Raw genomic sequence first — 25,932 nt, 5'->3', positions numbered from 1 at the left:
AACACGCTGTCCTTGTGTATGTGTGCATTTGCGTGTGTGAGTGTGCATACAGTGAGTAACACTAAAGCAGAGTGACTCTTTTCCCTTCAGTGCGTGCTTGGGTGGGTGCAGTGCACTCGGCAGCCCCGAGGACCCCAGAGTAGCTGTGGCCCACTGAGTAAGTGTGACACCCGATATAGCAGACTTCAGGAGTCCCACCTTCTGTCCAAGTGCTTTGTGGGTGTAGTGCCTCCACATGATGATAGCACACTGAGTAGAAAGACAAAATCCTTAAACTGCAGATAACCGAAAAGTTCTACTTTCTCTGAAGATACTGAACTGATGATATTATTATAACGAATTATAACTCCATGCTCTATGTGACAAGTACTTTGAAAACCCTTGAAACCCTTTTCAGGTGAGACCATTCTCAGCCAAACTTGGGGTGGAATGTCCATGTGGGGTATGACCAATGTACTGCATGCATGGGTTTCTAGAAAACAATTGGGATAGGAAAGATGTGAGAGCATACTTTTTTTGTTTATTCCACCATTTAGCTTCTCTTTAATTCTTTGCACAAAGATAAATTGCTTTAAGTGTGATACCAAATTTTATTTAGTTTTCTGAACTCTGGGGATCATCTCTAAAATGAAAAAAGAATATCAATATTAAATATAGAACCAAAGATTTAAAAATATTTCAGCCATGCAATACATTGCTGCTGGAGTAAGTGTGCTGTGCTATTCCAGCCCCAGTGAATAGTTAATGCCTTGAACGACTCCTATTACCACAGGTTGCCAGGCCACCAGATATCGAAGCCAATCCAGGATTTGTCCATACAAAAAATGGGTGCGTTCCCAGCTGAGTCTGTGTTAAGGAGGTTGTTCTGTATACAGCCAAGTAACAGAAATAGTCATAAACATCATTTGAAAATATAGTAAGCAATGTAATAAATGGTTGTTTCCTTTCTTGTTAATTCTATGTGTTCAATTAAAAGCCCTTCCTGTGCTGGCATGGTGTTGTGTGCACACCCAGCTGCTAAGACGGCTGAGGCAGGAGGATTGCTTGAGTCTAGGAGTTTGGGGCCAGCTTGGGCAAAACAGTGAGAGAGAGAGAAAATGAATGAGAGAGAGAGAGAGAGAGAGAGAGAGAGAGAGAAAGAAAAAGAGAAAGCAAGAAAGCCCTCACATGATTTTTTTTTTTTTTTTTTTTTGGTAACAGGGATTGAACTCAGGGGCACTCAACCACTGAGCCACATCCCAGCCCTATTTTGTATTTTATTAAGAGACATTTATTGAGTTGCTTACTATCTCACCATTGCTGAGAGGCTGGCTTTGAACTCGAGATCCTCCTGCCTCAGCCTCCAGAGCCACTGGGATTACAGGTGTGTGTCACCGCACCTGGTTTTTCACATGATGTTTTTAGCATTATGTTTATCATTTTTATTTACACCATACTCACTTTCTGAAAACAAATTGAAACTATTTAAAACAAAATCCCAAACTATAAAACAAGGATAGAAGGCAAGGGTACATCCTAAATGAAGGAGGCAGAGGGAGTGACCACATTGGAAAGTGAGCAAAAACAGCTTTCCTGCAGCCGGCACATCAGAGGGAACTTATATATTAAAAAGGAAAACCCTGGTTCACGGGCAAGACATTCCTTTTTCTGGAATCTGGTAACTTCTGCTAAGGGACCTTAACTTAACGCATAGTGACTCTGATAGCAGTTTTACAAACAAAGGGCAGCTCTTTCACAAGTAGCTTTTCCTTATACTGAGTCTCAAAAAAAAAAAAAGAGTACACGTGATATTTAGCACTTCATTCTCTTCAGGCTATATAAAGAAATGATTTGCTGAACCATCCTTTGGTATTTAAACTATCATCTAAGATTACATTTGTGAGTCTATTATCATTGATTTAATTAATTAATTAATTAATTGGGTACTGGGGATTGGACTCAGGGGCATTTGACCACGGAGCCACATTCCCAGCCCTATTTTGTATTTTATTTAGAGACAGGGTCTCACTGAATTGCTTAGCACCTCACTTTTGCTGAGGCTGGCTTTGAACTCATAATCCTCCTGCCTCAGCCTCCAAAGCCACTGGGATGACAGGTGTGTGTCACCCGCCCAGCTATTATCACTAATTTTATAACAAAGGTTTATGTCTTACAGTTTTACAAGTTATGAATCAAAAGCTATACTGGACTCCATCTCCTCCTGTTAGCAGGGAAATTCAGGACAGTGGATGGAAAAGAAGGAGGAGGTAGTTGTGCGCCACCAGCCTTGAGTTGGGAGCAGGCTGGAGGCCAGGCCTGTGAAGGATCAGGTGGCTGTTGAGGCTGGGCTCTGTTGCCACAGCATGGCCTGAGACCCAAAGGCCCACGGACACTGCCTGCTGTTCTAAGGCCCTATGTGGATGTCTCCACCTGCTTTGCCATGTGCTCTGCTGTCAGCAGCCCCCAGGAGACCACACATTCAGGGCTGCTGGGGAGAGAGGAGGCCGGAGCAAGGAGGCTGCTTCCTTAACCTGCAAGGTTTAGGTGTTTCTTAGCAAGTGTGTCTTGTGGGAAGAGAGTATGTGGCAGGGCCATGCCAGCACTCACTGCCCTTCTGTATACAGTGGTGGGGGGCATGCCATGAGCTGGTCAAGGCTGTGAGTCTTGTTTCCTCTCAATCTCATCATCACCAGGATCTAGCCTAAGAGATCAGGCATGCTGCAGAATCTAAAAAGCTAAAATCCAGGGTGGGGAGAAGCCTACTCATTTCTGATAATAATCAAATTTGGTACACCCTAAAAATATTCCTCTATATTTTAATTCACACGTGGGGCTTTTAAGTTTTCCAATTTATCTATCAGTCCCTGCACCCACCTATTCAGTCTAACCATTTAAATATCAATCCATCTATCTATTCATCCACCTATCTGGATTACTTTTCCATGTAATCTACTTATCTTTCACATGGTCTCATCTGATTTCTGCTAAATCCCTTGATGTGGAAAATATGAAACACAAAGAGTGGAACACTGGGGGCATTCCACTTTCTAACCAGAATAATATAGGCACAGACAAGAAAAGAGATTTTAAATGTTGTGAAATAGATTGCTAGAGAGAACAGAAACTTTTGCTGTTAACTGTGCAAAGATAATAAATGTTTAGATGGAAGAGCACATCCCCAGAAACATTTAAGGTAAGGGTATCACACTTTTTAAAAGGATACGGGTTACTGATCATCCTCTTCAAATCAACCTTCTCTTTGCAGTAAGGGCAGGTCTGCTTCTTACCAACAATACACCAACCTCGGATGCAGAATTCGTGAAAGCTGAAGCATCTTGTTAGGGAAGCTTCTGGATAGTCAGTGGCAATGTCTGGCTCAGGGTGACATGGACATCATCCACCTTTAGAGGCCAGCATGGCTGTCGGTCATGGCTGGACTGTGCACATCCCGTTGGCAGGGCTTCTCTAAGACAATGGTAACACCAAGGACAGAGAGCTTGACCTGGGAGCCGCATTAGCTTTCTGACCTGAGGAATCTACTTAGCTTCTTGGCCTGACTTGTTCTTCCCTCGCTTGGGTCTGGTAAGAGTCTGATAAAGGATGTGAGGAAGCTTTTGTCTTACATGAGCCTATTTTGTTTCACTACCTTCTTTATTTTTCCGTTTCTCGTGCGTTCACCACAATTCTCCTTTTTGTGCATTACTTCTATGCACTCAGCCTCGTCTTAGACACTTTGGCAAGTTTAAATTATTTGTGATCATAAACTTACAGATATATCACACCCCCCCCCCCCCCCTGCCTGCTTGTTTGGTGCCAGGGATGAACCCAGGGCCTCACACATGCTAAGCATATGCTCTACCACTGAGCCACACCACCCCATTTCTAAACTTACAGACCTTTTTATTGACTTCTTAAGTTTTTTCCTCAACTTTCTTCTTATTACTGATAAGGAGTCAATTATTTTTAATTGAATATAAGCTCAAAAAGCTGAACTTCTCAAACTCTAGCCATTTACAAATTCATTTGTGTACATCACCCTTTTCAGAAAGTCAGACGCTTTGCCCCTAAAGCTGAGAGTGAATCCCATGATTTTGCACACCACCAGGGACTTATTCCAATGTATCATGACTTTCTGTGTACATACATGTCTCCCTTAGGCCACACCTTACCTGTGGGACTATGACTCACTCAGCTGTGTCGCCAGCACCTTAAGCAGGTGCCCAAGAAATACTGTTTGAGTGAATATATGAATGGATCATTCAAAACCAATTATTTTTGGAAAAAAGCATTTCTAGGTTCCCCAATATTGCAGATTTGGGCAAAATGATTAACTATAGTGAGATCATCTTATTGATTTATTTACTTCCTAAAATCGCTGTTCCCGGTGTGACTTTCAGGGCCAAGATTACATAGTCTTCTGACCAGCCTGCCATGTTCCCATGTTAACAGCAATGATGTAGATGGCCCCTCCTTAACAAGTGGAGGACCACGGAGGAGTAACCCTGTGAAGGCCATGTCCACAATTCCTCAATACTAGATCTCTATGCAACTCAGAGTTTCCACTACTTTATGTTCTTGGAATTGGGGACATTTTTTTTTCCAATATGCTTGGATTAACAAAGTGCTGTATTACAACAAAGATTTTAAATCAAAATCCTTATAGCTCTCCGTTTAAAAGGGATGGAGTAAAGGTTTCATCTTTCAGATGGGTATGGAGTTCAGGGGTCATAGAGCCAGTACCGAAATGTCCATTTCTTCTTAACATGTTCTTTCTTTCATCTTCAAAATCTTCATCCTGAAAAACCTGCACATTGACAGAACTGACCTGGAGCAATACTCAGATAATCCCTGCTTGTTAATATGACTCATGGTGGCCCGCTCCTCACTAATATGACTCATGCTAAAATATGCCATTAAAAATACTCCCTGCAAGCAAATTTAAAGGTGACTACATTTAGATCACATATACATACACGTACCACCATCTCTAAGGGCTTTTTAAGGTGGAAAGAGAAAATATTTCCACTTGCAAATGGAATAAGGGGCTGTGTTCCAACATTTGAAAAGTAAATCATATTTAAAACTAAGGCCAGACTTGGAAAATTTTGACTTAGACTGATAGTTTTTTTGGAAAAGTATCATACTGAAAAACCACTATAGAATGCCATATGGGATATCTTTTGTGTTTCTTCCCTTAAAATTTTAAGGCTTACATGTTGGAGAAAAGGCTCCTATTACACATTTGAGATGCATTTGGACCAGTTTTTGATTCTATTCTCAGAATTGAATAAGTGGAAACTGTCCAGGTTAAACAGAACTGAATCACGGGCCCTGCACATCGAAGGCATTAGGTATTACTGACTGAATTAGGCGGGTGTCAGCGGTACACGACAGCTGGTATAACCATTTCATAATGCCAGAGCTTTGATTTGGCTGGGTATACAGAGATAATGTTATAAAATTGATACTGTATTATAAAATAAATATAAATTATGCTTTTTTTATTTAGGAACAAATTAAAGTATGGACTGTTGGCCAACCCCAACACAACTTGGATATCCATAGTTACATGCTTGGACGGCCCATGCTTTGTTCATGATTCTTGATGCCAGCATTTTTCAATCTACTGAGGCCCTTATCAGGGGTGCCTGGAGTTCCCAATAATGCTAGCTTCCAGGTCTGGCTTGTCTGATACCTCCCACATCAAGATGCCTCAGTCAATAGAGAATTGTTGGAGGAAAAACCCACAGACAGAGGAGCCAAATGATTAAAGAACAAGAAGTCACATATTGGGCCTTCCTTTTGTCATTTAAGGTGTTCTGCTGCTTGTGGCACTATTATTTTTAACACTTCTTCCAAAAAAGCTGATAAAAGGGTTTGGTTTTCTCCCTTGGCCACCCACTATGATTCCTTTTTCTACAAGGGGGCTCCTAGGATTTTCTCTAGGCAAAAGCACACTTTAGATTTTTTGGCCCACCAAGATTTGGACACCAGGCCGGGCGTGATGGCACATGTCTCTAATCCCGGTGGCTCAGGAGGCTGAGGCAGGAGGATTGCAAGTTCAAAGCCAGCCCCAGCTACTGAGCAAGGCCCTAGGTAACTGAGTGAGACCCTGTCTCAAAACAAACAAAAATAGAAAAGGGCTGGGGATGTGGCTCAGTGGATAAGCAACCCTGGGTTCAATTCCTGGTTGAAAAAAAAAAAAAAGACTCAGACATCAGCTCCTCCTGAACAGTCTTGAGTTCTTCCCTCCACTTGACACTTCACTGTTCTGTTTTGGTTTTGGTTCTGGGGATGGAACCTGGGGCCTCATGCATGCTGATCACGTGCTCTATGCCTAAACTCCACCTCCAGCCCCCTACTTTTACTCTTTCTCTCACCCTTAATCTCCTTCTTTCCTTAGACTTTCTTAGTTATGTGCTCACTTGGGGTTTCTACCAGCTTCCACAGGCAACATCCTGCTCCGGTGCTGCAGCCTTTCTGGCCACGTGGCACTAAGAGTCCTCTTTAAAAAGAAAATTACTGGCTAGGCACGGTGGTGCACATCTGTAATCCAAGTGACTCAGGAGGATGAGGCAGTATTACAAGTTTAAGGCCAACTTAGTGAGACCTTGTTTCAAATAAAAATAAAAGGGCTAGGGATATAGCTCAGTGGTAAGCACCCTGGCTTCAATCCCTTGTACTGCCACCAAAAAGAAAAAGGGACATTACTGGAGTTCATTTTAATTGGCAGCTCATTATTCAGCAAAGATTATCAGAAAGTCTCCAAAGACTGGGCTGGAGGACAAAGGTCTGGGACTTGGAGATGGAAGAGGAGATGGGGACAGGAGGAGGAAAGGGAGGGAAGACAGAAGCCTGAGGAAGGAGGAAGGCCGCGGGTTCCCAGGGAAGGATACACGTGATTACACGACAGCTGGTAGGTGTTTTCAATGAGCCCCTCTTCATCGAGCTCCACGATGATCCTCTGTCCACAGACGGCACAGATGTCATCAGCCAAGCTCCTTGTGGGCATCCCGCTGACGCTGTAGAACTGTTAGGGGAAAAAACAGAGCGCTGCTGGACAGGAGAGCAGCCGCCACTGACCGCAGGGCAGCCACGGCCAGGTGCCGGACAGGCAGCCCTTGGTGCATGGAGTCTTCATTGCTTCTCAGTTGGGTGACAAATTGACATCTTTTCCTGTGGGGCCCATGCTGCAGAGGAGTTACGAGATACAACCCTGAATCCCAGGTGGACCCAATGCGCATCACCACCTGTAACCACCCTTTGAACCTCAGTATTTAGGAATCCCTTGAAATGAATCGCTTTTATCCAGGGCGGTAGTTCAGAATCATAAGGGAAGCTTTGGGTTTATCCTTCATCTGGCCCTTCTCTTTATTCTCCTGGAGATTCTGTTTCAGAGATCTGCAGAAAATCCTGGCATCTTTTATCCCCCCTCCTTAATTCCCATGTTCTGGTTGGGGAGCACACAGACTAATCACCACAATTCTAACTTGGGATACTGAGTCTTCTGTGGATGAGAAGTGGTTCTCAGCATTAGTAGCACATTAGAGTTCCTAGGAAATACTTTTTTTTTTTTTAAAAAATAAGATATTTATTTTATAATAGTTTTTTTTAAAAGAGATCAACACAGACATAGCACAGACTACCCATGTGCCACACACCCCATTTCCTCTATTACAATTACTGATTCATTTTAATGTTTATGGGGACTGTCGGTCAGAAACCTGCAGGAAAGGCTAGTAGGCTGGAGACCCTGGGAAGAGTTGGTGCTGCTGTTGAGGCAGGATCCCTTCTTCTCTAGGAAGCCTCAGGTTTTGCTTTTTAGGCCTTTAATTGATTAGATGAGGTCCACCCACATTACCACGGGTAAACCTCCTTCACTTACAGTCAGCTGATTATAGAAGTTAATCATATGCATGACATACCTTCATAGCAATATCTAGACCAGAGCTTAACAGACAACTGGGCACCACAGCCTCGGTAAATGGACCCAAAGTTGAACCATCACAACCTCCATCAGCAACGTCAGTTATGTGGAACTATTCCTCATGGACTTATCTATTCTCCATCTATTTATTTATTTGATCACTTATTTACATGAATATGGTCATATATAGCTGTTTATTTTATACTTGGCTTTGTTATGCTTTGGATCCAGAACGTCCCCCCGCCCCAAAGCTCATGTGTTCAAAGCTTAGTTCCCAATGCAGCAATGTTTACAGGTGGGGCTTTCAGGAAATAATTGGATCATGAGGGCTCTAGCCTCATTAGGTTCTAGTCAGTGCATTAATCCATTCAATGGATGTTTTCATCAGTTTTTTTGAGTCACTCTGACCAAAATACCTGATGAGAACAATTTAGATGACAAAAAGTTTGAGACTCTTGGCTTGAGAGGTTCAGTCCACGGTCAGCTGACTTCATAGCTTTGGGCCCGAGATGTGGCAAAACACCAGGGTAGAGAAGTGTCTGGACGAAAGTGGCTTAGGACAAGGAAACAGGAAGAAGTGGGGGGAGGGAGACGGAGAGAACCTCTGATCAACCAGGGACAAAATATAAACCGCAAAGTCACACCCCCAGTGACCTACTTCCTCCAGCCACAACCTACCTGCCCACAGTTAATCACCAGTGGACTGATCCACAGATTAGGTTACAGCTCTCTTAATCTAATCATTTAACCTCTGAAAATTCTTGCATTGTCTCACGTATCTTATGGGGGATGACTGACATCTAAACCATAACAATGGATTAAAAATTTGAATGCACTCCTGGGCAGTGGTGGAAACTGCAGGCAGGATGGGCATACTTAGAGGAAGTCAGTCGGCACGCCGTTGGGGATTATAGCTTGTCTGTGGTCCCTTCCCCGCCAGCTCTGATGCCATTGGCTGAGCAGCTTTCTTCCACCACACTGTTGCATCATAGTAACTGCCTAACCTCGGGCCCAAAGCCATGGAGCCAGCTGGCCATGGACTGAGACTTCTGAGACCATGAGCTAGAATACACTTTTCCTCCTTTAAGTTGTTTTATGAGGTATTTTTTTCACAGTGACGAAGAGAGGACGGATAGTGTTATAACCTAGTACTGCTACTGTTTTGTTGCCCAACTTCCAGCCCTGGCTACTGGGAGCTCTTCTGGTTTGCTTCTGTGGTTCTTTGACATCTCCATCCTTGTGGTTTTTTTTTTTCTTTTTTTTCCTAGTCTTGGTTTTAGGATGGCCTTACTTCCAAGTCCTCCAGGATGCTCCAGGCTCTTGTTCACATAGAGAATGAAGTCATTGTTCAGATCTATATTCCTTGTTCAGATCTTTTTTTTTTTTTTTTAATTTTTTATTGTGGGTTGTTCAAAACATTACAAATTTCTTGACATATCATATTCCACACTTTGATTCTAGTGGGTTATGAACTCCCACCTTCACCCCATACACAGATTGCAGATTCACATCAGTTACACATCCAATGATTTACAAATTGCCATACTAGTGTCTGTTGTGCTCCGCTGCCTTTCCCATCATCCCCCCTCCCCCCTCCCCACCTCTCCCCTCCCCTCCCCTCCTCTCTCTCTACCCCCTCCACTGTATAACCCTGAGGGTCTCCTTCCATTACCGTGCAATTTACCTTCTCTCTCCCTTTCCCTCCCACCTCTCATCCCTGTTAAATGTTAATCTTCTTCTCCTGTTCTTCGTCCCTACTCTGTTCTTAGTTACTTTCCTTATATCAAAGAAGACATTTGGCATTTGTTTTTTAGGGATTGGCTAGCTTCACTTAGCATAATCTGCTCTAATGCCATCCATTTCCCTGTAAATTCTATGATTTTGTCATTTTTTAATGCAGAGTAATACTCCATTGTGTATAAATGCCACATTTTTTTTATCCATTCGTCTATTGAAGGGCATCTAGGTTGGTTCCACAGTCTTGCTATTGTGGACTGTGCTGCTATGAACATCGATGTAGCAGTGTCCCTGTAGCATGCTCTTTTTAGGTCTTTAGGGAATAGACCAAGAAGGGGAATAGCTGGGTCAAATGGTGGCTCCATTCCCAGCTTTCCAAGAACTCTCCATACTGCTTTCCAAATTGGCTGCACCAATCTGCAGTCCCACCAGCAATGTACAAGTGTACCCTTTTCCCCACATCCTCGCCAGCACTTGTTGTTGTTTGACTTCCTAATGGCTGCCAATCTTACTGGAGTGAGATGGTATCTTAGGGTGGTTTTGATTTGCATTTCTCTGACAGCTAGAGATGTTGAGCATTTTTTCATGTACTTGTTGATTGACTGTATGTCCTCCTCTGTGAAGTGTCTGTTCAGGTCCTTGGCCCATTTGTTGATTGGGTTGTTTGTTCTCTTATTGTCTAATTTTTTGAGTTCTTTGTATACTCTGGATATTAGGGCTCTATCTGAAGTGTGAGGAGTAAAGATTTGTTCCCAGGATGTAGGCTCCCTATTTACCTCTCTTATTGTTTCTTTTGCTGAGAAAAAACTTCTTAGTTTGAGTAAGTCCCATTTGTTGATTCTAGTTATTAACTTTTGTGCTATGGGTGTCCTATTGAGGAATTTGGAGCCCGACCCCACTGACTGTAGATCGTAGCCAACTTTTTCTTCTATCAGACGGCGCGTCTCTGATTTGATATCAAGTTCCTTGATCCATTTTGAATTCACTTTTGTGCATGGCGAGAGAAAGGGATTCAGTTTCATTTTGTTGCATATGGATTTCCAGTTTTCCCAGCACCATTTGTTGAAGATGCTATCCTTCCTCCATTGCATGCTTTTAGCCCCTTTATCAAATATAAGATAGTTGTAGTTTTGTGGATTGGTTTCTGTGTCCTCTATTCTGTACCATTGGTCCACACGCCTGTTTTGGTACCAGTACCATGCTGTTTTTGTTACTATTGCTCTGTAGTATAGTTTGAAGTCTGGTATCGCTATACCGCCTGATTCACACTTCTTGCTTAGCATTGTTTTTGCTATTCTGGGTCTTTTATTTTTCCATATGAATTTCATGATTGCTTTCTCTATTTCTACAAGAAATGCCATTGGGATTTTGATTGGCATTGCATTAAACCTATAGAGAACTTTTGGTAATATCGCCATTTTGATGATGTTAGTTCTGCCTATCCATGAACAGGGTATATTTTTCCATCTTCTAAGATCTTCTTCTATTTCTCTCTTTAGGGTTCTGTAGTTTTCATTGTATAAGTCTTTCACCTCTTTTGTTAGGTTGATTCCCAAGTATTTTATTTTTTTTGAAGATATTTTGAATGGAGTGGTTGCCCTCATTTCCATTTCAGAGGATTTGTCGCTGATATACAGGAATGCCTTTGATTTATGCGTGTTGATTTTAAATCCTGCCACTTTGCTGAATTCATTTATTAGCTCTAATAGTTTCTTTGTAGAGCCTTTTGGGTCTGCTAGATATAGAATCATATCATCTGCAAATAGTGATAATTTAATTTCTTCTTTTCCTATTTTTATGCCTTTAATTTCTTTCGTCTGTCTAATTGCTCTGGCCAGTGTTTCGAGAACTATGTTGAAGAGAAGTGGAGAGAGAGGGCATCCCTGTCTTGTTCCAGATTTTAGAGGGAATGCCTTCAGTTTTTCTCCATTCAGAATAATGCTAGCCTGAGGCTTAGCATAGATTGCTTTTACAATATTGAGGTATGTTCCTGTTATCCCTAGTTTTTCTAGAGTTTTGAACATAAAGGGATGCTGTACTTTGTCAAATGCTTTTTCCGCATCTATCGAGATGATCATATGGTTCTTATTTTTAAGTCTATTGATGTGGTGAATAACATTTATTGATTTCCGTATATTGAACCAGCCTTGCATCCCAGGGATGAATCCTACTTGATCATGGTGTACAATTTTTTTTATATGTTTTTGTATCCGATTCGCCAGAATTTTATTGAGGATTTTTGCATCTAGGTTCATTAGAGATATTGGTCTGTAGTTTTCTTTCTTTGAAGTGTCTTTGTCTGGTTTAGGTATCAGGGTGATGTTGGCCTCATAGAATGAATTTGGAAGTTCTCCCTCCTTTTCTATTTCCTGAAGTAGCTTGAAAAGTATTGGTATTAGTTCTTCTTTAAAGGTTTTGTAAAATTCTGCTGTATACCCATCGGGACCTGGGCTTTTCTTAGTTGGTAGTCTTTTGATGGTTTCTTCTATCTCCTCAATTGATATTGGTCTGTTTAGGTTTTCTATATCCTCCTGACTCAATCTGGGCAGATCATATGACTTAAGAAATTTATCTATGCCTTCACTATCTTCTAATTTATTGGAGTATAAGGATTCAAAATAGTTTTTGATTATCTTCTGTATTTCTGAAGTGTCTGTTGTGATATTGCCTTTTTCATCCCGTATGCTAGTAATTTGAGTTCTCTCTCTTCTTCTCTTCACTAGCATCGCTAAGGGTCTGTCGATTTTGTTTATTTTTTCAAAGAACCAACTTTTAGTTTTGTCAATTTTTTCAATTGTTTCTTTTGTTTCGATTTCATTAATTTCAGCTCTGATTTTAATTATTTCTTGCCTTCTACTTCTTTTGCTGTTGTTTTGCTCTTCTTTTTCAAGGATTTTGAGATGAAGTATGAGATCATTTATTTGTTGGTTTTTTCTTTTTTTAAGGAATGAACTCCAAGCAATGAATTTTCCTCTTAGAACTGCTTTCAATGTGTCCCATAGATTCCGATATGTTGTGTCTGTGTTTTCATTTATCTCTAAGAATTTTTTAATTTCCTCCTTGATGTCTTCTATAACCCATTGATCATTCAGTAACCTATTGTTCATTCTCCAATTGATGTATGCTTTTTCCTTCCTTCTTTTATCGTTGATTTTCAGTTTCATTCCATTATGATCAGATAAGATGCATGGTAATATCTCTACTCCTTTATATTGTCTAAGAGTTGCCCTGTGACATAATATATGATCTATTTTTGAGAAGGATCCATGTGCTGCTGAGAAAAAAGTGTAACTGCTTGATGTTGGGTGGTATACTCTATATATGTCAATTAGGTCTAGGTTATTAATAGTGTTATTGAGTTCTATAGTTTCCTTATTCAACTTTTGTTTGGAAGATCTGTCCAGTGGCGAGAGAGGTGTGTTGAAGTCTCCCATGATTATGGTGTGGTGGTCTATTAGACTCTTGAACTTGAGAAGAGTTTGTTTGACGAACATAGCTGCACCATTGTTTGGGGCATAAATATTTATGATTGTTATGTCTTGTTGGTGTATGGTTCCCTTAAGCAGTATGTAGTGTCCCTCTTTATCTCTTTTGATTAACTTTGGCTTGAAATCTATTTTATTTGATATGAGTATGGACACGCCTGCTTGTTTCCGAAGTCCATATGAGTGATATGATTTTTCCCAACCTTTCACCTTCAGCCTATGTATGTCTTTTCCTATCAAATGCGTCTCCTGTAGGCAGCATATTGTTGGGTCTTGTTTTGTGATCCATTCTACTAGCCTGTGTCTCTTAATTGGTGAGTTTAAGCCATTAACATTTAGGGTTATTATTGAGATATGGGTTGTTCTTCCAGCCATATTTGTTTATTTCTGTTACTAAACATTGTTTGTTTTCCTCTTTGATTGTTTCCCCCCCCCCTTTACTGTCCTACCTCCCACTGTTGGTTTTCATTGTTATTTTCCATTTCCTCTTCCTGTAATACTTTGGCTAGGATGTTTTGAAGAGATGGTTTTCTAGCTGCGAATTCTTTAAACTTTTGTTTATCGTGGAAGGTTTTAATTTCATTCTCCATCCTGAAGCTTAATTTCGCTGGATACACAATTCTTGGTTGGAACCCATTATCTTTCAGTGTTTGAAATATGTTATTCCAGGATCTTCTAGCTTTCAGAGTCTGTGTTGAAAGATCAGCTGTTATCCTGATTGGCTTGCCCCTAAATGTAATCTGCTTCCTTTCTCTTGTAGCTTTTAAAATTCTCTCCTTATTCTGTATGTTGGGCATCTTCATTATAATGTGTCTAGGTGTGGATCTCTTATGATTTTGCACATTCGGCGTCCTGTAGGCTTCTAGGATTTGGGATTCTGTCTCATTCTTCAAGTCTGGGAAGTTTTCTTGTATTATTTCATTAAATAGACTGCTCATTCCTTTGGTTTGGAGCTCTGTACCTTCCTGTATCCCAATGACTCTTAAGTTTGGTCTCTTAATGTTATCCCATATTTCTTGGATGTTCTGCTCATGGTTTCTTAACAGTCTTGCTGAGCTGTCTATGTTCTTTTCCAGTTGAAATACTTTGTCTTCATTGTCTGATGTTCTATCTTCTAAGTGTTCTACTCTGTTGGTAGTATTCTCCATTGAGTTTTTAAGTTGGTTTATTGCTTCCTGCATTTCTAGGATTTCTGATTGCTTGTTTTTTATAACCTCTATCTCCCTGTATAGTTGATCCTTTGCTTCCTGGATTTGTTTGCGTAATTCGTTGTCGAAGTGATCTTTCATTGTCTGATTTTGCTGTTTAATGTCTTCCTTGATACTCCAGATCATCTGAAGCATGTATATCCTGAATTCTTTATCTGACATTCCATCTGCTGCAGCTGTTACCTCTTCTAAAGTTGCGTTGACCTGCATTGCTTGTGGTCCTTTCTTTCCTTGTCTTTTCATACTGCTTGCGTATCTTTCCTGCAGGTGCGGGCGGCGGCTCTGCTCTCTCCTTATTCCAATTGGGGTGTCGTGGCTACCACGCCGGCAGGTCACTGGGCCTGTTCTGGGAGCTGGTGGCGGCTCTGTTCTGCCCCTACTCCAATTGGGGTGACGTGTCTGTCGTACCAGCAGGCCACTGGGCCTGTCCTGCTGGTCGGTCGCAGATCTGCCCACCTTTCGGGCACGAGTGGAGGCTCTGCTTTGCCCCTACTCCAATTGGGGTGTCGTGACTACCCCGCCTGCAGGATGCTGGGTCTGTTCCTGGCAAGGGAGGCGACTCTGCTCTGTCACTACTCCAATTAGGGTGGTATTTGTACCCCGCCGGCAGGCTCCTGGGCCTGATCCGCAGGTCTGTTGTAGGTCTGCCTACCTTGAAGGCGCGGGCGGCGGATCTGCCCTGCCCCTCCTACCACGCCTGCGGACCCCTGGGCCTGATCTGCAGGTTGATCACTGGTCTGCTCACCCTGCGGGCACGGGTGGCGGTTCCGCTCCACCCCCACTCCAATTGGGGTCACGTGACCACCACACCGGCAGGGCCTGATCCGGGCGTGGGATAAGGATCTGCTCTGCCCCTACTCGAGTTGGGGTGACGTGTGTACCACACTGGCAGGCCACTGGGCCTGACCCGCCAGGCTGTCACAGGTCTGTTTACCTTGCAAGCGCGAAGGGCGGCTCTGCCCTGCCCCTCCTACCACGCCCATGTACTACTGGGTCGTGGGTCTGCCCACCTGGCGGGTTTGGGTGGCGGCTCCGCTCCGCCCCCTCTCCAATTGGGGTCACGCGGTCACCACGCTGGCGAGCCGCTGGGCCTGCTCCGGGGGCTGGCGGCGGCCCGGCTCCTTCCCTCTGGCTCGAGGACAAATTGAGGAGACTCGGGTGACTGAGCCTCACCCCCCTTACCAGGAGACCAACTGCTTATGTCACCGCTGGTGTTGATGAAGATCTCTCCTCCACCGCTTTCTGCTGACATCAGATCTCTGCCATGTTGGTATCCTATGCGAATGGCAGCATTTCGTTCCCCTTGCCAGGCAACCCAAGCAATGGGTGAGTCCTGACCTGCCCTCAGCAGGACCCGGACCGAGACACAGTTTCCGCGGGCTCCCAGCCCCGGTCCAGGGAAGTTCCGGGAGCCGGAACTCGGCCGCTCCGTGCTCGGTGTAAGCTCCTATAAGTGTAGGCTCCAAGAAGCAGCCCCCGCGGGCTCAGTTCCGGGAGCCGGAATTCGGCCGCGTAGTGTTTGGTGTATGCTCTGATAGTAGCAGGGTCCAAGAAGCAGCCTCCGCGGGCTCCGCAGCCCTGAGCCAGGGCGGTTCCGGGACGGTTCCGGGAGCCGGAACTCGGCGGCTCTGTGCTCGGTGTAAGCTCCTACAAGTGTAAGCTCCAAGAAGCAGTCCCCGCGGGCTCAGTTCCGGGAGCCGGAACTCGGCCTCTTGGTGTTTCGTGTTTGCTCTGATATTAGCAGGGTCCAAGAAGCAGCCTCCGCAGGCTTCGCAGCCCGGAGCCAGGGCGGTTCCGGGACGGCTCCGGGAGCCGGGACTCGGCCGCCCCGCGCTCCGTGTTCACTCCGATAAGATCAGATTTTAAGAAGCCCCCAGGCGCTGAACCCTAGCAATCTGTCTGCAAGCCGCAGGCGAATTGCAGCCTGAAATTACCTGTTCTATGGCTGAATGAGCTGCGGTCAGTCAAAAACAGGTGTGGTGACGTCAGTTTACCAACATGGTGGCTGCTGGCCTCCTCTGTGGTCTGACCGGTGTGGAGAACCGAGATGGACCGCTTCCTTCCCCGTCTCGAACCCAGAATTCAGCCCTGAGTGCGGTGCTTGCGCGTCTGGCAGAAACTGCAGCGCTGTAACCCTGCGTCTCTATCCCAGCGCGCCTTGCAGACTCCAGCCGCGGGGCGATTCGCTGAATAAGCAGTTTTACCCTCCGTGCGACAAACCTCTCGCGTTTGAGTCCCCGTAGCCGATCCTCATGCGATGGAAATCCTTCCTCCAGGTTCCGGCGCACCCCACTATTGCTGGAAATTCCCAACAAGATATCCTTCAGCCGTCCTGACTTGTCACACTCCCACACAGTGAAGCAGCACACGGGGGTAATGCACTCCCCTCGCCGCCATCTTCCCTCCTCCCCCTTGTTCAGATCTTTAATGAAGTCATTTCTCCAAGAAGCCCTGGTTCCTTTTATTGCAGAACGGTACCAGAAACCAACCCCTGGGTCCTAGGTGTGCCACTGGAGTGTCATTGCTTCTAGGACCTCTTAACTGACAGAGCAAGGAAATGTGTCTTGTGAACCAAGCTGTGCATGTACCCAGACCTGAAAATGTTTCTGTATGTATTCATCTGCATCTGTATTAAGCTAATCAGGAGTTCATACTAATATCTCTTATTCATCCTAATTTATTCCTGCACAGATCATTCTAACCTCTTCTCTTTGCTTGGCAGGGATCTCTCATTGAGACAGTGAGAAACCTAGCTTCCATTATCAGCCATCCACTTACAGGTTCCGTTTCAGAGTACATGAATAGTGGTATCAAAATTGTAAACCATAGTCTGAGAGAAATGACTTTATCAACTATAACATAATGCCTTTTGCTTTTAGTCTTACAATCTCTATGCATTTCAGCTACTTGGGTAACACATTCTGCTCCGCACTTTTTTTATTTTTTTTTAAATACATTTAGATTCTTTTGTCACAGTCTACCTTCTACCCTGGGTTTTTCTGACCTCTGCTATAATTTTTAAATTTTGCATGCATAAAGGTTCATCTTTTCTGTGACATAGTTTTATGGGTTCTGAAAAATGCAGAGTGTCACGTATCCACCATTCCAGCATCAAACAGAGGTTTTCCACTACTATAAAACCTTCCCTGTGCTTCACCTATTAAACCCTGCTCCTTCCCTAAGGCCCTGGCAACCATTGATGTGTTCAGCAGTGCTATAGTTGTGCCTTTTCCAAAATGTTGTATAAACAGAATCATACAGCATGGAGCCTTTTTGGACAGGCTCCTCTCCCTCAGCCATATGCATTTAAAATTCACTCCCATTTTTGGATGGCTTAATAGTCAGTTCATTCCTTTTTCTAAGGAGTCTTTTAAAACAAAGCAGATGCATTGGCATCACTCCCAGAGATTCTGGCTTAATTGATCTGTTGTGGGCTCAGGCACTGGTATGGGAAGAGCGATCGCTCCCCCTTAGCTTCTTCCTTACTTAGTCCCAAGCACCCCCACCCCCTACATTAGTCCAAATCATTGGTGGCTGTGCCAATGGCTTGGGACAGTGGTTTTTATAGATTTGGTAAGTGGAATGAAGATGACAGAGGATGACAAGATGTTGATGACCAGAGATGTGAGATCAGGTGAGAACTCCACAGAAAGTTGGTGCTTAAGTCCTTGGTTATCTCACCCAGTGAAGTCTCTTCTCGGTCCACTGGAGAACAGAGCATATACAACCCTTCTCTTCCTTTCCTGTTCATAAACAAGCACAAGAGGCTTTGGGAATTGTCATAGGAGTGTGACTTGTGATTTTTTTGTTGGAAAAGAGAGTGAAGATGCTCCTCCTGTGCTCACCTTGAACCTTATAAGAAGTGCACTTGTCCCACAGATAACACTTGGCAGAGGAATTCCAAGGGTCATGAATTGTACCACAGAAGTTGGGTTGCAGGCTCTGGAGGAGAGTATAATAGAGCCCTTGGTGGAGTGGAAGGACAAATGGGGTGAAGATGATATCAAGGTCATGTCCATTTAGGTTCTGCCCTACAAATGGAAAGAAGTCCACTCTTGTTATGTACACTAATTTTTCCATTTCGTATCTGGCTGTGTACCCAGAGGCATGTAGACAGGATGTGGAATACCTGAAACCTGGAGCCCTTTGTTTGTAAGTGTTTAGAGATGTGCGTATGCCAGACACAGATGAATGTTCCTAAGATTTGAGTCTGGAATCCATCTAACTAGAAAGTATATCCATTCTGAATTTCAATTTTCAGAGAGTTTGGGGGGGGGGAAGGAACCACAACTATTTGAGATTTAAAACACTTCTAGTCACCAATTACAATATACAGTCAGAACACATTTAGCACATTTTTCTATCTTCTCATTCTTCAGTTGCTGTGTAATGATAAGCAATCTTTATGATAAGTATTGCCCTACATTATTGTTGAGTATGAAGTGTTTTATGTAGTATCAAATGTGAATTATTTTTCAATGATGGGGATCAAATCCAGAACCTTATGCTTGCTAGGCAAGTTCCTCAAATGAGATTTTTATTTGCATTAGGCAGCATTTTTTGTTTTTTTCAGAGAGTTACAGGGTTTTTATTTCTTTAATTTTTTATGGTTGATTTTTTTTTTTTTGGTACCAGGGATTGAACCCAAGGTTGCTTAACCACTGAACCTCATCTCTAGCCCTTCTTTTGTTTTATTTTGAGAAAAGGTCTCAGTAAGTCCTTAGGGCCTCACTATGTTGCTGGGACTGGTCTCAAATTTGCAACCCTCCTGCCTCAGCCTCCCAAGTTGCAGGAAATACAACTGCACCTGGAAGGTTGATCTTTTATGAATCCTTTAAACATTGCCATCTATAGTACGTGAGGTATGATGACTCAAAGAGTCAGCATATTTTAGAAGATGTCTTATTCCCCAACCATTCTATATAAAAAATGTACTTTCTTATTACAATTTTTTTATAAAATATACTTTCAAATTAATCAAAAAAGATTTTTTTTTTTGGATGCAAGGAGAATCCAGGGAACAATGAGGTTGGAATATTCAAAATAGAACCAAAGGAAATGATGCAAATATGTAGGATGAGACCATTTCTCCTTGTGTCATAAATGGTTTCAAACAATGAAAGCAATACTTACCCCTATAGTAGAAGCCATGTAATCTGAGCAGATCTCCGCAAAGTCTCTCCCCATTACCCCATAGTAGAGGCCATAGAACAAGGACACAATGCCAAAATCCATGGAATCTCTAGCCTTGATTCTATTGAAAACAGTAAAAGGGAATAATGAAGTGGCCTTGGGGGAACAGAGGAAAAGCTGGAGTTTGGAAAAGATCTCCTGCCACAGTCTGTAAAAAAGAGCCCTGTGGATATATACTTTTTCACTTATTTATTTAGTCCTTTTTTAAAAATATGAAACATTTTTAAATTCTCTAAATTTCTTTCCAACTGTACCACCCAGCGTCAATGGACAAAGGAATTCTTGAGTAGTCCCCTTTATTCCCAGGTGATATGTTCTAAGATCACCAGTAGATGCATGAGATCTGGCTAGTACTCAACTATATACACACTATTTTTCCCCACACACGTACTTAAGATAAAGTTTAATCTATAATCAGGCACAGTAAGAAGTTAACAACAAATGATAGAGTAACTGAAACAATCTACTATAATAAAAGTTTGTGCTTTGAGGCCATTATTAAATAAAAGAAGGATTACTTGAACACAAGCACAGTGATATCATGACAGATGATGATCTGGTAACTAACTGAGTTAACTGCTAAGCGACTAAGGAAGGTAGCACATATAGCATGGGTATACTACCCAAAGGGGTGATTTACATCCTGAGTGGGATAGAGTGGGACGGTACAAGATTTCATCAGGCTACTTAGGACAGTGTACAATTTAAAAATTATTTATTTTGGGAATTTTCCATTTAATATTTAGGATTATGGTAGACTGTAGGTAACTGAAACCAAAGAAGGTGAAACCACAGGTCAAGGGATACTGCTAGAGTCTTTAAATGTGTCTTAGGTTTTCAGTGCTTAGATAAGTCCATTCTAACCAGGAGTCTCAAGGTGGGTTGAATATAGAAACATCTCCATGTCTAGCCACACCCCAGCTCAATTACATCAGAATCTCTGGGGATGGGACCTGTGCAGCAATGATTTTTAAAGCTCCTGTACACCAGGGGATGCAAATGGGCAGCTAATGGTAAAACCCATTAGATATGATTCTTGGCACGAAACATAGATTAGAGTCACCTGGGGAAATCTAAAAATATACTGGTGCGTGAATGGACCCACCATGAGGACTCTGGCTTAATTGGTCTGGGCAGGGCCTGGCCAGTAGTAGTTTCCAAGATCCTGTCAGGTGATTCTACATTACAGGAAGGGTCTAGCACTTAGATTCTACAAAGTGCCTTCATATACTTTTTCTTACCTAACAAATGTGTTAGATATTATTCTCATTTTGCATGTGAAAACACGGTGACTAGAAAAAAAATTATTTCCTTCACATGACAATTGGTACAATAACAAAGCTAAGAATTAAGCTCAGATTTTGAGACCCATAACTCTTATGCCATTGTTGATATGTATGAGCAACAACAAAAAATATTTCCCCTGCAAATTGAATCATATTTTATTTTATTTTTTAATTTTTATTTTTTTAATTTTTTATTGTTGGTTGTTCAAAACATTACAAATTTCTTGACATATCATATTCCACACTTTGATTCAAGTGGGTTATGAACTCCCACCTTCACCCCATACACAGATTGCAGAATCACATCAGTTACACATCCATTGATTTACATATTGCCATACTAGTGTCTGTTGTGTTGTGCTCCGCTGCCTTTCCCATCCTACACCATCACCCCTCCCCACCACTCCCCTCCCCTCCCCTCCTCTCTCTCTACCCCCTCCACTGTATAACCCTGAGGGTCTCCTTCCATTTCCATGCAATTTCCCATCTCTCTCCCTTTCCCTCCCCCCTCTCATCCCTGTTAAATGTTAATCTTCTTCTCCTGCTCTTCATCCCTACTCTGATCTTAGTTACTCTCCTTATATCAAAGAAGACATTTGGCATTTGTTTTTTAGGGATTGGCTAGCTTCACTTAGCATAATCTGCTCTAATGCCATCCATTTCCCTGCAAATTCTATGATTTTGTCATTTTTAAATGCAGAGTAATACTCCATTGTGTATAAATGCCACATTTTTTTTTATCCATTCGTCTATTGAAGGGCATCTAGGTTGGTTCCACAGCCTTGCTATTGTGAATTGTGCTGCTATGAACATCAATGTAGCAGTGTCCCTGTAGCATGCTCTTTTTAGGTCTTTAGGGAATAGACCAAGAAGGGGAATAGCTGGGTCAAATGGTGGCTCCATTCCCAGCTTTCCAAGAAATCTCCATACTGCTTTCCAGATTGGCTGCACCAATCTGCAGTCCCACCAGCAATGTACAAGTGTACCCTTTTCCCCACATCCTCGCCAGCACTTGTTGTTGTTTGACTTCATAATGGCTGCCAACCTTACTGGAGTGAGATGGTATCTTAGGGTGGTTTTGATTTGCATTTCTCTGACTGCTAGAGGTGGTGAGCATTTTTTCATGTACTTGTTGATTGACTGTATGTCCTCCTCTGAGAAGTGTCTGTTCAGGTCCTTGGCCCATTTGTTGATTGGGTTGTTTGTTCTCTTATTGTCTAATTTTTTGAGTTCTTTGTATACTCTGGATATTAGGGCTCTATCTGAAGTGTGAGGAGTAAAGATTTGTTCCCAGGGTGTAGGCTCCCTATTTACCTCTCTTATTGTTTCTTTTGCTGAGAAAAAACTTTTTAGTTTGAGTAAGTCCCATTTGTTGATTCTAGTTATTAACTTTTGTGCTATGGGTGTCCTATTGAGGAATTTGGAGCCCGACCCCACCGTATGTAGATCGTAGCCAACTTTTTCTTCTATCAGACGGCATGTCTCTGATTTGATATCAAGCTCCTTGATCCATTTTGAATTCACTTTTGTGCATGGCGAGAGAAAGGGATTCAGTTTCATTTTGTTGCATATGGATTTCCAGTTTTCCCAGCACCATTTGTTGAAGATGCTATCCTTCCTCCATTGCATGCTTTTAGCCCCTTTATCAAATATAAGATAGTTGTAGTTTTGTGGATTGGTTTCTGTGTCCTCTATTCTGTACCATTGGTCCACCTGCCTGTTTTGGTACCAGTACCATGCTGTTTTTGTTACTATTGCTCTGTAGTATAGTTTGAAGTCTGGTATCGCTATACCGCCTGATTCATACTTCCTGCTTAGCATTGTTTTTGCTATTCTGGGTCTTTTATTTTTCCATATGAATTTCATGATTGCTTTCTCTATTTCTACAAGAAATGCCTTTGGGATTTTGATTGGCATTGCATTAAACCTATAGAGAACTTTTGGTAATATCGCCATTTTGAGGATGTTAGTTCTGCCTATCCATGAACAGGGTATAGTTTTCCATCTTCTAAGATCTTCTTCTATTTCTCTCTTTAGGGTTCTGTAGTTTTCATTGTATAAGTCTTTCACCTCTTTTGTTAGGTTGATTCCCAAGTATTTTATTTTTTTTGAAGATATTTTGAATGGAGTGGTTGTCCTCATTTCCATTTCAGAGGATTTGTCGCTGATATACAGGAATGCCTTTGATTTATGCGTGTTGATTTTATATCCTGCCACTTTGCTGAATTCATTTATTAGCTCTAATAGTTTCTTTGTAGAGTCTTTTGGGTCTGCTAGGTATAGAATCATATCATCTGCAAATAGTGATAATTTAAGTTCTTCTTTTCCTATTTTGATGCCTTTAATTTCTTTCGTCTGTCTAATTGCTCTGGCCAGTGTTTCGAGAACTATGTTGAACAGAAGTGGTGAGAGAGGGCATCCCTGTCTTGTTCCAGATTTTAGAGGGAATGCCTTCAGTTTTTCTCCATTCAGAATGATGCTAGCCTGAGGCTTAGCATAGATTGCTTTTACAATATTGAGGTATGTTCCTGTTATCCCTAGTTTTTCTAGAGTTTTGAACATAAAGGGATGCTGTACTTTGTTGAATGCTTTTTCCGTATCTATCGAGATGATCATATGGTTCTTATTTTTAAGTCTATTGATGTGGTGAATAACATTTATTGATTTCCGTATATTGAACCAGCCTTGCATCCCAGGGATGAATCCTACTTGATCATGGTGCACAATTTTTTTGATATGTTTTTGTATCCGATTCGCCAGAATTTTATTGAGGATTTTTGCATCTAGGTTCATTAGAGATATTGGTCTGTAGTTTTCTTTCTTTGAAGTGTCTTTGTCTGGTTTAGGTATCAGGGTGATGTTGGCCTCGTAGAATGAATTTGGAAGTTCTCCCTCTTTTTCTATTTCCTGAAGTAGCTTGAAAAGTATTGGTATTAGTTCTTCTTTAAAGGTTTTGTAAAATTTTGCTGTATACCCATCCGGTCCTGGGCTTTTCTTAGTTGGTAGTCTTTTGATGGTTTCTTCTATTTCCTCAATTGATATTGGTCTGTTTAGGTTGTCTATATCCTCCTGACTCAATCTGGGCAGATCATATGACTTAAGAAATTTATCTATGCCTTCACTATCTTCTAATTTATTGGAGTATAAGGATTCAAAATAGTTTTTGATTATCTTCTGTATTTCTGAAGTGTCTGTTGTGATATTGCCTTTTTCATCCCGTATGCTAGTAATTTGAGTTCTCTCTCTTCTTCTCTTCGATAGCATGGCTAAGGGTCTGTCGATTTTGTTTATTTTTTCAAAGAACCAACTTTTAGTTTTGTCAATTTTTTCAATTGTTTCTTTTGTTTCGATTTCATTAATTTCAGCTCTGATTTTAATTATTTCTTGCCTTCTACTTCTTTTGCTGTTGTTTTGCTCTTCTTTTTCAAGGATTTTGAGATGAAGTATGAGATCATTTATTTGTTGGTTTTTTCTTTTTTTAAGGAATGAACTCCAAGCAATGAACTTTCCTCTTAGAACTGCTTTCAATGTGTCCCATAGATTCCGATATGTTGTGTCTGTGTTTTCATTTATCTCTAAGAATTTTTTAATTTCCTCCTTGATGTCTTCTATAACCCATTGATCATTCAGTAACCTATTGTTCATTCTCCAAGTGATGTATGCTTTTTCCTTCCTTCTTTTATCGTTGATTTTCAGTTTCATTCCATTATGATCAGATAAGATGCATGGTATTATCTCTACTCCTTTATATTGTCTAAGAGTTGCCCTGTGACATAATATATGATCTATTTTTGAGAAGGATCCATGTGCTGCTGAGAAAAAAGTGTAACTGCTTGATGTTGGGTGGTATACTCTATATATGTCAATTAAGTCTAGGTTATTAATTGTGTTATTGAGTTCTATAGTTTCCTTATTCAACTTTTGTTTGGAAGATCTGTCCAGTGGCGAGAGAGGTGTGTTGAAGTCTCCCATGATTATTGTATGGTGGTCTATTAGACTCTTGAACTTGAGAAGAATTTGTTTGACGAACATAGCTGCACCATTGTTTGGGGCATAAATATTTATGATTGTTATGTCTTGTTGGTGTATGGTTCCCTTAAGCAGTATGTAGTGTCCCTCTTTATCCCTTTTGATTAACTTGGGCTTGAAATCTATTTTATTTGATATGAGTATGGACACTCCTGCTTGTTTCCGAAGTCCATATGAGTGATATGATTTTTCCCAACCTTTCACCTTCAGCCTATGTATGTCTTTTCCTATCAAATGCGTCTCCTGCAGGCAGCATATTGTTGGTTCTTGTTTTGTGATCCATTCTACTAGCCTGTGTCTCTTAATTGGTGAGTTTAAGCCATTAACATTTAGGGTTATTATTGAGATATGGGTTGTTCTTCCAGCCATATTTGTTTATTTCTGTTACTAAACATTGTTTGTTTTCCTCTTTGATTATTTCCCCCCCCCCTTTACTGTCCTACCTCCCACTGTTGGTTTTCATTGTTATTTTCCATTTCCTCTTCCTGTAATGTTTTGCCAAGGATGTTTTGAAGAGATGGTTTTCTAGCTGCAAATTCTTTAAACTTTTGTTTATCGTGGAAGGTTTTAATTTCATCTTCCATCCTGAAGCTTAATTTCGCTGGATACACAATTCTTGGTTGGAACCCATTTTCTTTCAGTGTTTGAAATATGTTATTCCAGGATCTTCTAGCTTTCAGAGTCTGTGTTGAAAGGTCAGCTGTTATCCTGATTGGCTTACCCCTAAATGTAATCTGCTTCCTTTCTCTTGTAGCTTTTAAAATTCTCTCCTTATTCTGTATGTTGGGCATCTTCATTATAATGTGTCTAGGTGTGGATCTCTTATGATTTTGCACATTCGGCGTCCTGTAGGCTTCTAGGATTTGGGATTCTGTCTCATTCTTCAAGTCTGGGAAGTTTTCTCGTATTATTTCATTGAATAGACTGCTCATTCCTTTGGTTTGGAGCTCTGTACCTTCCTGTATCCCAATGACTCTTAAGTTTGTTCTCTTAATGTTATCCCATATTTCTTGGATGTTCTGCTCATGGTTTCTCAACAGTCTTGCTGAGCTGTCTATGTTCTTTTCCAGTTGAAATACTTTGTCTTC

General features: G+C 41.7%; 1 protein-coding gene across 4 annotated transcripts in view; it reads right to left on the bottom strand.

The window, feature by feature from the left end:
* Rnf175 (ring finger protein 175) overlaps positions 1-25,932 on the bottom strand; it is a 67,276-nt gene that overhangs the window by 4,502 nt on the left and 36,842 nt on the right. For 3 of the 4 annotated variants that reach the window (XM_058583893.1, XM_058583894.1, XM_058583895.1), the window contains exons 6-9: positions 19,470-19,590; positions 6,876-7,009; positions 3,203-3,304; positions 768-840 (exon numbers count right to left, since the gene is read on the bottom strand). In XM_058583893.1, coding sequence (XP_058439876.1) covers positions 768-840; positions 3,203-3,304; positions 6,876-7,009; positions 19,470-19,590 — 430 coding nt within the window. Of the gene's footprint in view, positions 1-16; positions 841-3,202; positions 3,305-6,875; positions 7,010-19,469; positions 19,591-25,932 lie in introns of those variants that run through there. The other variant, XM_046458954.2, reaches the window with a different exon arrangement.

Source organism: Marmota monax, unplaced genomic scaffold, assembly GCF_021218885.2.
Source record: "Marmota monax isolate L192 unplaced genomic scaffold, Marmota_monax_Labrador192_F-V1.1 WCK01_AAM20220418_F8-fsc00002, whole genome shotgun sequence".
NCBI classification, from domain to species: domain Eukaryota; kingdom Metazoa; phylum Chordata; class Mammalia; order Rodentia; family Sciuridae; genus Marmota; species Marmota monax.
The sequence above is the reverse complement of the archived record's forward strand: the minus strand, read 5'-3'. Positions and strand labels throughout refer to the sequence as shown.